Here is a 12,356-nt window from a genome sequence, read left to right as displayed (position 1 = left end):
CATTCTATATAGGATACGAATTTTGTTTTTGTTTTATAGTATAAAATCACAAAATGTAAAATGTATGCACGCATCGCTCCTTATGTGTAAAAAATAATTTATAAGAACATAAACAACGTTAGATGAAAATTTTGGATGATCGAGTTTTTAATTATGAATAGATATGAATCGTAATAAAGAAAACCTCTACAGCGTCTCTCGAAAATAATTGAAAATGCGCTCTCATTAAAAATTAAAAATACAAGTAACCTTTATGTTTATAGTTTATTGTATTCAATTTTAACTGTGCATAATATTTATGACACGATCACACAAAATATATTCCTTAACTTGATGGCTTAATATAATTTAAAAATACCATAATTTAAAATGAAATGTTGTACCCCCCCGTGTTACAGCACAAACTATGCTATACCCTTCCAACACCGCAAGGTATAATGGTACACACCTATAATTTGCCATGTATACTTACATAATATATTTGTATCGTCTATATATTTAAGTATTATATGATATAATATAATTTCGACATTAAGATTATTATAATACTTGAAAATTGGTAAAACAAATATAATCAAATTACAAATTCACAAACATACAACGATTCATTAAATTATTTAAATATTTAACATATTATTAAATATCATAATTCATTATAAATTATAATGCACAAGTATATTATTATTAATTATATTTAATGATTATTGATATGATAATAACAATTTTTTTTTTATTTTAGTAACAAAATATTATTTTTTTTAAATGTTTGGTGTGCGAAAACATCTCACCCTATACATTTAATGAAGTATTAAATACTTTAAAAAAAAACAGTAATGTGTGTGACATATGGTATATTTAGAGAGAAATTTTGGTTCATTGTGCATTCAGTTATAATAACTTGTGTGTACAAAACAAAATGATTACAAAAACAATTGTATGAAACATAAATATAATACCAACACGATAATCGTACACTCATCTTATTTTTCACACATTTCAGTACTTAGGTATTGTAAAAATGTTAAAGCTCGATTGTGTTTATTGTTACATGAAAAACAAATATGCCATAGTCCACAGACAGTGGTGGCCGATGTATAACAAAACTCTATGTATTTAACAAATGATTATTATAAAGACTTAAGCATGAAGAGATAACATTTATGATTTAAAATTGATAAATATTGTAATAAATAAAAACGTTTATTATTGAAATTATATCAATATTAAAGGATTAATATGATATTATATTGATATTAAAATAAATACAATTTAATAAATTTCCAATGAAATTAATCATAGTCCATGATTAATATATATTGTTACGTTCTATTTTTATCAGTGACAGCAATTGGGTAGCACGATGGGCAAAAGGCCACGGACCCACATGCAGGCCACGAGTATACAAAAGGCTCATCACTTGTTAATATAATTAAAATAATTTTAATAATACTACTAAAAAATAATTAATATTGCATTTAACTTTATGAATATTTCCTGTTGAAATTTAATGTACTTACCTATAATAACCATAATAATCCGAATTTATAGATTTCACTATTCTATTAATCTATAGTCATTCTGTAACAGTACTTACAGAAAAAAAGTTGATATTAACGAGTGTGAGTGATTTAGTGCTTAGTATTACTTTCATTTGAATAAGAAATAACCGCTTAGAAAATTAATTTTGAGGAAATTATTTTTTCGTATATTAGTTTGATACAGTTTCCATTGTTCACAATATCATGAGCTCAGAACACTTTTCAATCATTACCTAGTTGGGTGTTAACAATAAAAAAAAAAATCAATACATTTTTATTTGCTTTGGAAAATTGTCACAAGAAACGAGAAGTGTTCCATGAAGTGTAAAGTATCTAATGTTTTATACATAAAGTTTTTCGATTATTACAGATATTCGTCGAAAACGTGCAGTTAATGGCGTAATCAGAAACTTTTTACATTATTCACCATTAAATCTTACCAAATATGAAATTTTAAAAACAGTCTCAAGTTCCAAGTTATATAATATTTATTATATCTTGTGTTTTCAAATACAATATTATTATACATATATTTCATATCTCTTGTCTCACTCAGTCAGTCCCCATTAACGTCATCAAAAAATATATAATATCATATTAAAAACTATGAAACTTATTCTACCAATCATTTAACATGGACAAAACTGCTCGATAAAATAAAGAAAAAGTTAAATTTCATGTGAAATGGGTTAGGGGAGTCTGTTTATTAATATAATAATATGTAATACCGTTAGTGTCACGAAGATATGGGCAAATAATAAAACAAATGTAAGCAATAAGCATACGCTATATATGCACTTCACCCAGTCACATCGTTCCTTTAGTATAGTGTAGTATACGCGTTGTGCAGACGTACATTGCACGTAGGTACTCGTAACCCACTTATGTGTTTTTGGTATAAATTGTACACGGCGGTACTAATTTATACAATAGTGACTAGATATATAGTAAGTATTATATAATACCTACAGTGTTATTTGCCATGTATATAAACGTTAACGTTTTATTCGTTGTGCGTAGCGGGTAAGTATGAGGACACGATATAAAACTTTCAAATGCAGGTACATAAAACAAAACGATATGCCACAAACGGCACAAACCTCAAACATAAATGAATAAACTGTATAGACTCGTATTATACACGGGGGGGTCCGCGGGAGAAAGAAAAGTGCCTACAAAACACTGCAAAGGCCAATAGATAACACGTTGAATGAGACACATATACATATTATTGGCTGTTATTGTATAGTCATTATATAGTAAATAATGTGTTGCGTCTTAAGGTCGAACTTGCTCAATGAGTGAAAACCCGCCAAGAACGCATTATGATATATGCGCGATGCGTGGGCAATGTTAGTATATAGTATTATTATTGCCAAACACCGAAATACATTTGAACCTCGCGTCAACATTGGCGCTACCCCAGTTGTTGCAATAACTACGCGTTCTGGAAAATATCATAATATAATTCTTTTAATGTATTGCGTAAAGCTGTCTAGATCTAATGTTTCACATTTTAATATTAAATTAAACTTATTATAATTTTACCGAGAGATTAAAAAACGATTAGCTCGATAAAATCAAAAAAAAACATTATTATAATCATTTTTCAAATTCTTAAACAGACGTTTTTATAAATTATAAGATTAAATCTTTTAAAAGTTTAAAACATTACGGGACGTAACGCGCCGTATTTGTATTCCCCCAGTCCCAATGAAATCTTATAAGGTTATTTTACAGCATAGAAAAACGCCGAAAAATAATCCCAAATTAAATTTATGTGCTATTGGAATCAATAATACATTTGTTTCAATGTCTTGAACTAGTTACCTAGTGGTTATATATATTACAGATACCATTTTGGCATTCTCAGTTCTTTTACTATATCGCCAATCAAGGCCATACTCAAAAAAAAGTTCCTAAGGGTGAGAGAAGAGGGGGGGGGTTAAATGACGTCAATTAAAAGTTAAAATATAACACTTTGTTTGCATCAGAAAATAATATTATTTACACATAGTGGCCTACAGTAAGTATAATACTTTGTTATGTACCAGGTACCTATACCTATAATCATCCTGACTCGTTAAACATTTCGTATAGGTAATGAAAATCCAACTCAGTTAATTCCATCCAAAAGTATTTTACTATAAAAGTGTTGACCAATATGAAATCCCCCCGCCACCAACTTAATGTGTAATAAATGCAAAAAATTGTAAATAGGTATAAGTTCAAAATTTGTAAATATAAATTCCCCCTTTGAACGTTAAGTCGAAAATTAATCTCGGGAGTCAATAACTCATGACACCCCAGATTGTATCAATGACTTCTGGACAAATTTTAAACAATTGTGATTTAAAAAAAGATAAATAGAAATAAGGTAAATGTTTTATGACAAATATTTAAATAAAAAGATAATTAACAAAAAAAATAAGTTCTATAGCCTTTTAAAGTTATAGGTGTTAAATAAAATATTACTGTAATAAATCAATAAAAATATTCCAATTGGTATAACATGCGATTTATATAGGTATGTATCGTGGTTGATCACATCTAAACATTTTTTAACCAAATCATTATGACCTTATGGATGTTTGTTACAGAACGGCGTTTATAATTTATATAATATCTATTCATATAATTAACAAACAGATTCGTTTATAAAAGGCTTTATCAAAAAAAAAAGTAATTTATTAATTTAACTTGCATAAATAGTAGTTATTAGTCGTAACTTATGAGTTATAACATTTTACATAGGTATACTGACTACCGGATAATATGATAATTGATTATTATTGATACTAAATAGTAAATTCTTTTGGAAATTGAGTCAGTGAAATAATTGATTGATCCCACAACTTGGTCTATTTTAATAATAATATATTATTATTACTTACTCAAATATTTGCCTTAACTATTCCATTAATTTTTCATTGCATAAATAAAATGTCTCTCTTCTAGTATATAATATGAAACTCAAAGAAACAGCTCATTCTATATTACATCAAGAAAAGAAACATAACTTTGACATTATCAATGAAACAACAATTACAATTTTTATATACATTTTTAGCAGCTGCTGACACAAATTTGCATACAAGTTATTTACAAACTGGTTCAATTATAATATCATTATGAATTAATTCAACTTTATATTATAAAAACATTATTCCTTTCCGTAGAAGTTAATTTTTCTGGGGATGATGTAATTTTTGTTTCATGGGTTTCAATAAAAGGAATTTTATACAACTGCAAAAATATGTCTATTGTGTTATACTTATGTGAGGAAGATAACTGCAGTATGTTACCATCTTTTGGCTTAATTCAATCAATTTACATTACCAATTCAAATAAACCATTTGCAATTTGTAAAATATGTAATACTCAGTATACTACTTTGATGAACAATTCCAAGCTTTTAATGTAAAGTCTACACAAAATTTAGTACCTATATATTGCCTTAACTAATTTAGAAAACACTTATCCTACATGTTTGTACTATCTCTAATGGATTAACTTTTGTTCCATTAAAACTATAAGTAAAACTATATGTAAATAATAATCTATGGTCTAACGGACCATTATATTGATTATTATAATTATATACTTTTCTCATTCTTACTTTTTGATACGCTGCAAATGTGTTTTAATAGTAACACATTATAGTACACCTGTATATTATAATAATATGTACAGTATTTTAATAATAATTTTAACATTTTTTTGTGGTCAGATTTATATTATGTAAATTAATTAGGCTTCTGAAGTGTAATAGATATCCAATACTCAACTAATAAAAATCAATGTATAAACGTTATAATGTATTTTTATAAATAATATATGTAGTATTAAACAATACTACAATAGTATTCATTAGCTATCATGTGTTTGCTATATATTTTGCTCACAAGTAAATAAATTATTTAATAATTAATAATAATAATAATGAAATTAATAGGTAATCATCAATAAGTTTTAAATTACGGCCACAATTGTTTATATATTATACTAAATATTCGAGTATAATTCTACAGGTTTTAAATTTATAGAATTATATTCTTATATTGTTGAAAAAACCGGTATCTACCTAATGAAATACAATATATGTATTAATATTTAAAATATGTATTTATATTATACAGATCATTTATGAGCACCGATATTTAATTTGTTGAATAAATCGGGTACATTTAAATAGTATATATATATATTATTCATATTAGGAATAATATGCACTAATCATCACAATTGAAATAAAATGCTTACGTTATGTTTCTTCCTTAAGCTGTACATAGTCAAATACCTGGATGGATTAAAACGTAAGTATCTTACTTATCATGTTGATAAACTGTTAACTGTATGTAAACGGGTGTCGATCGATAGACACACAGAAAAAATTACACAATGAACGTGCGCGCGTATTTCGGTAGTTTAACACAACGAACAGCAGTTATGATAGTTTTTTCCGTCACAGCGTTCTATTTTAATAAATAAAATTGCATTATACTAATCGTCCTTTCCAGACATAAAGATGGAACAAGACGTACCGACGTCTATAAGCGAAACTCTCGAAGAGCCGGCAGAGGCGCACCATCTGACCCAGAGGCCACTTGCAGCTGTAGGTACACCTCCGTCCGAACTAACACCGCAGGTAAGCATGGAGGGGAAAGTACCGGCGACTACCAATGAAACGCCTGGAAAACCGGTATAAGTATCCATGCCACCAGACTACCAGAGGCACCTTGCGAACCGGCAATTAAGGTTAGGACAGAGGGACAGCGGGCGCGCATTCAAAAAAAATTGTTGAAACTTAAAGAAAAAATGAAAGCCCGCTAGGATGCAGTTGGATGCAAGACAACAATCTGACCCGGAGGCCGCTGGCCCCATCCATTCCTATGAAGAACGTGCTGGGTCTCGCCACCCCCTCATCACCAACCATATGACGTATATGACCAGCAATGTCCCTCCTCCCATCAATCTCTATTACGCACGTACTGGGCCACCCGATTGGGTGAGGCTCCCCAATGAATTCAACGCATAGCAATTTATTATTTTATATATATAATATATTTCACTACATTGTTAAAATTAATATACTTGTAAAAATAAACAAATTTATCAATAAATTATGTATGACTAATTACTTAATTAGCATAAATATAACATATTAAAAAAATGAGTAACAAAAATAACTTTAAACTTTAAAAATAATTTATTATCAATTTAATCAATTTAATAATATCATCATTTTGCATGTCTTTTAAGTAATTGTCTAATAATTTATTTAATTTTGTTTTTATTGATATTATCGTTTTAAAGTGAGTTATAGCTATGTAAAATATTACAATCTTAAAATATTCATAACTCGCTTTGAAATGATAATATCAAAAAAAGCATACATGACATTGTCTAGATAATATTTCTACCTTTAAATTTGATAATCGGTAAATTTACTTTAATATTATAACTACAGCCTACACAAGACACAACCACGGATTTAGGGGCACCGCATACTGTCCTGATATTATTTTTATTAAAATATATGAAATTTGAAATAGTAAATTAAAGCAGGTAGGTATCGGAAGATATTGCACTTACTTGTAGATGAGTGTATTTTTTTTCAGAGTGAATTTCTAGATATAAATGTAAAATCTGTTCTCTCTATCAAAACCAAAGAACTAGATTGTATGTTTCCAAATTTATATGTTACTCAGACAAGAGGACTTTTCCGTTCTTAAAAATGTAAAATCCTATTTGAGATCGACCATGAAGGAGGAAAGGCTGAATGGCATTAGTAGTATTTACTATTTAGCATTGAAGCGTATTATAGCGTGCCACGTAAAGTGGATGATTTCTCATCACTAAATTTAACCCAATTTATATTCTCATTATATCAAAATAAAGCACTAGACACTATACTCACTATAGTATACAGTAGTGTTACGTAAAGAAATTGAATTATTAATATTTTTTATAAACTAATGATAACACTAAACATAACTAATATTACCTATGTATTGAAAAGAGTATTTATGAGAGGCAGACTCTTACACACGTGTTGTCTTCGTCTTACAAGGAAATAACATAGCAAATTGCAAATCTGTGCCCTCTTGTTGATTTTTTACAATATACTTATTTTTAAACAAGTTATGATAATTTTTAAATACAAGAATTTTATTGCTCTATACTCATGTTACAGCAATACTAGTATTTATAATCAGTGGTTATAGTTATGGTATTACACTATTTACACTATAGTATGGTAATATTATGGTGTTATAAGTTAATAATACAGAGACGACGCGTGTAGATACCTATGACATCCATTTTACTATAAAAATAAAAATGTTACCTATTTAATACCAAAAAGAACATTCTGAACAGGCATTTGATACTTTTCTTAAGTTTCATCATTTTTTATTTTTATTTCCTTAATCTGAAAATACAATACTAAGTCATTGAAAGATAATTTGTGTGTTCAGACAATATACTGTCTTTGAAATACTTGACAAAAATTGTACTTTGTACGATTTTCTTTTATTAAAAATTATGATAACAAAAACAAGATTATATTAAAAACTGTAAGATATCAGCCTTATTTTAAAAAATTATCGCATCACAGGCATAGATACGGCTGCTTTGGTGTCTGTGGCATCAGATTCTTTCCAAAGCTGTGTAACTGTTTTCAATTCCGTGAAAAAGTGGTAACCCTTAAATAAAATCACAAATCACAGCGTGAGAAATATGTTACGCATACATTCCTATATAACTTTAAATCAAAGCTAATAACACGTCATACTTGTTTGCCATAGAAATGATTTTGTCCCAAAAATGAGCCTCGTGTACCAGTAAATGAAAACATTGGCAATGGAACTGGGATAGGAACATTCACACCAACCTAAATGAAATATAAATATATACCATTATTAAAATATATTATATTATAGAATAAATATTACAATACACTTACATTGCCACATTGGACTTCATGAGTAAACTTTCTAGCAGTTGCTCCATTTGTAGTAAATATAGCTGTACCATTACCATATGGATTTGAGTTAATAATATTTAACGCTTCATCCAAAGTATCAGCAGTCAAGCATACCAAAACCGGTCCAAATATTTCTTCTGTATAACATTTCATATGTGGCTGTGTTGTACAACATAATAAGAAAAAAAAATGCAGTTTAAAAAAAACTCGAATCATAAAAATAACAAATAGCATAAAATTGATTATAAGAGAAGATTCCCTGTCATATGTTTTGAAAAAAAGAAGAGTGAAAAATGGATTTAGTCCTAAATTTATAATAAATGCAATCATTATAAAATTAGTTGTTACCTTCACATCTGTGAGAATAGTTGGTCCAACAAAATTTCCTTTTTCATAGCCTGGTACACTTATATTTCTTCCATCCAAAAGAATTTTAGCTCCCTCATCAATACCAGATTGAATTAAACTGTGGATTTTATTTTTTGCTTCAGGCGATATAACTGGGCCAACATCAGTATTTGGAATATGACCTAAAATGTATTGAACAATAGATTAATAACAATTGTAAATAAGTAGCAACTAAAATAAAAACTAACATGGATTACTTCAATTTACTTACCAGCATTGACGTTTAAACTTTCCGCACGACTCTTCAATTCGGGAAGCCAATTTTTGGCATCACCAACAAACACAGCTGTACTTAATGCCATACAACGTTGTCCAGCAGCTCCAAATGCAGCTCCAACTAATGAATTCAACATGCTAGTTTTATTTGCATCAGGCATTATCACACCATGATTTTTTGCGCCCATATTACTTTGTACTCTTTTACCATTTTTAGAACCTCGTGTGAATATATGTTCACCCTAATCACAATATAATAATATTAGCATTTGATATAATTAAATGTAAAAGGCTATTACATATTGTATAATTATAACTTACCGCAGTGTTTGCGCCAACAAATGAAATTGCTTTAATGTCTGGTGCATCACAGATAAAGTTCACAGTATCTACACTTCCATGAATGATGTTCACTACGCCGGGTGGGCAACCCGCTTCCGATAACATTTCAACTAGCATCATACAATTACCAGGTACTCTTTCTGAAGGCTAATAACAATTAAAAAAAAAAAATAATTAATACTTTTTCATTTATAATATTACTAATAAAAAATTAGAATTAACTTTTTTTATTGTCTATAAGGCTATAACATACCAAATAATGATTTAAAATTCTTTTTTAATAGTCAATAATCTTTCAAAAAAATAATATTTAACAAACAAATACACCTGTACATGTGTTAAATCTAGACAAGTTGAAGTTAAGTTTAAATGCATTTATTTACCTTAATGACGAATGTGTTTCCACAAGAAATTGCAACAGGAAACATCCATAAGGGTATCATTGCAGGGAAATTGAATGGAGCAATACCAGCAGTTACTCCAAGTGGCTCACGATAGGAATGTATGTCCATATCAGTAGCTACTAATGGTAACGATTCGCCCATGATTGAGCTGGTAAAATTGCAACAATTTTCGACGACCTCTGTAGAACAACATAATCATTTAACTGACATAATTCAATATTTTTGGTTAGTAAATTACAATAAAATATAACTTTATAAAACTTACGCAGTCCACGAGTTACATCTCCTTCTGCATCAATCAATGTTTTTCCTTGTTCTTTGGTTATATTCTCTGCCAATTTTTTCTATAATTACATTTGAAAATATTTAAAACAAAAAAATGAAATTAACACTATCAAAATCAATTTACCATATTAGCTTTAATGATTTCTTGATAACGAAACATTATTTGTTGTCTCCTCATCACAGAAGTTTTTGACCATGATTTAAAAGCTGCTTTGGATGATTCAACTGCATGTTCCATTTCACTTTGTGTACATTTTGGTACTTTAGAAATGACCTAAAAGTTGATTAAAAGGTTTAAATATGTTCATTTTTATACTAATAAAGTAAGTAAGATTACTTCATTTGTAGCAGGATTGTGCACATTGATCCAATCATTTGTTTTTGATTCAACAAACTTTCCATCTATGTACATTGGAACTTTAGGAATGGCACTGCATGATGCATTAAATCTAATTGCTTGTTGAAATACATTTTTCTGAAAAATATATTTATTAAATATTAATTAAATGCTTAAAATAAATAATACATAAATTTGGTATTAATTATTGTTAGATTTGAATCTTGACGTCTTTCACTTATTTTTTTAATGATATATAACCTCTGATCTTAGATAAGATAAATAAATAATAAAACTATATACAAATCAGGTACCTATTTTTACAAACAATATAGATAACTAAGGATCACATTTGATATACTATTAACTAATAACTAATTAGGTAGGTTTTAAAATATGTGTATATGATAATTTTTCCCCTTTTCCAAGTATATAATATAACATATTATATTAAACCAATTTCAGATGTACCTATTTAACAATATTATTTATAAATAATTTAAACAACAATTAAGGTAACGGGTGTTACTATACTATAACGATAGATAATATTAAGATATCAATGTTATAGGTATTCAAAAATAGGTATTATAGAGCACACATTTTTAATACTATGTGCAATTAATACAGAAATACATGTATTCTGAAATGGATGTATTATCATAGAAATTAAAAAATATTTTAATTTTTTAATTTTTAACACCATATAAGCATTATAAATAGGTATCATATTCTAAAAGCCACTATTCAGTTGAATATCATGAAAATGTAAATCCTTATATTATTTATCATTAACTTCCGTTATAAACCTGTAAATAATTTATATCTAGGTGGTAAATGTCAAGTAGCATAAAATATGTACATAATAAACATGATAAACATAAACTGCTGTACTAATACTTATTAAAACAAATGCAAAATAAAAAAAATACTATTTGTCTTATCTAAAATAATATTAATTACCTATTTAAGTATTTTAAGATAGAATAATTTTTTTATAAACTGATAAAATAATATGACAAATTATAATTGATTAAGTTACCAATCAAAAAGAAATTGACTGTAGAAGGTACAAGTTGATTCCAGTTTATATTTGTTATACCACTCAATAATAAATAATGTAAAACAAAAATACTAAAAAAATCAATAATTTGTACATTATGTTGTTATGTAATATTTGAAATGAAAATGGATAGATATATCAAGCGTATTACTAGCGACAACCACTCATTACAGAAAACCCATTTAACATGAAGGGTTTTTATATCCACAGATAATTTGATTTTCATTTGAACGCTGTAAATAATATTTTAATATTATGTAATTAATTCAATTATTACTTTTAACATGTTGGACCGGATCATGTTTACTGATGACGATGTACGGACTGGTAGGTAACTTATATGTTTTTGTTATCCTGCGGACAAGAGGAAAACATGAATTCAATGAATGAGATAGAGAGCAATAAAACTAAATTTTAGAAAAATGTCTAAAAAAAACTTAAATCTAGACTTACCACAACAATGAGAAGCGTCATACACCGTGTGCACCACTTCGGCAAGTGGCAATTGCAGTGATAACGACGGCAACAGGTATACGTGCTGATACGGATCGCATTGAAATGGATATCGTGTAACATCGTTTTACATCGGTGACGTCTGTGAGAACTTTTACGGAGAGGGGCTATTATATAATAGTACTATATATAGTTAATTTATATTTTATATCCATTAAAATTCAAAATTCAATATTGATTATTCACCTGCTAAAATGAAATTAATCATAATATATCAATATATCATGAAATTATTTTTAGTTAATTTATGTAGGTAAGTTAA

At 27.9% G+C, this 12,356-nt stretch overlaps 1 protein-coding gene across 1 annotated transcript; it reads right to left on the bottom strand.

The window, feature by feature from the left end:
- Nucleotides 1–8,050: 8,050 nt before the first annotated feature.
- LOC132921394 (probable methylmalonate-semialdehyde dehydrogenase [acylating], mitochondrial) lies at nt 8,051–12,190 on the bottom strand. The gene is made up of 12 exons (XM_060984401.1): nt 12,035–12,190; nt 11,859–11,935; nt 10,519–10,656; nt 10,306–10,455; nt 10,162–10,240; nt 9,876–10,075; nt 9,472–9,639; nt 9,146–9,392; nt 8,875–9,056; nt 8,506–8,685; nt 8,335–8,433; nt 8,051–8,245 (listed from the first exon to the last, which is right to left on the bottom strand). The coding sequence occupies exons 2-12, from the start codon at nt 11,880–11,882 to the stop codon at nt 8,144–8,146; spliced, it is 1,569 nt and encodes a 522-aa protein (XP_060840384.1). The 5' UTR covers nt 11,883–11,935; nt 12,035–12,190; the 3' UTR covers nt 8,051–8,143.
- Between the last annotated feature and the right edge of the window lie 166 nt (nt 12,191–12,356).

Source organism: Rhopalosiphum padi, chromosome 2 (genome assembly GCF_020882245.1).
Source record: "Rhopalosiphum padi isolate XX-2018 chromosome 2, ASM2088224v1, whole genome shotgun sequence".
NCBI lineage: Eukaryota > Metazoa > Arthropoda > Insecta > Hemiptera > Aphididae > Rhopalosiphum > Rhopalosiphum padi.
The sequence above is the reverse complement of the archived record's forward strand: the minus strand, read 5'-3'. Positions and strand labels throughout refer to the sequence as shown.

Bases quoted from the DNA above. Each gene is read 5' to 3' on its own strand.
- LOC132921394 (XM_060984401.1), bottom strand. From the start codon at position 11,882: ATGATCCGGTCCAACATGTTAAAA. The intron at 10,456-10,518 runs GTAATCTTACTT...ATCAACTTTTAG, and splicing joins ACAATCCTGCTACAAATGAA to GTCATTTCTAAAGTACCAAA. The intron at 9,057-9,145 runs GTAAGTAAATTG...AATACATTTTAG, and splicing joins AAGTTTAAACGTCAATGCTG to GTCATATTCCAAATACTGAT.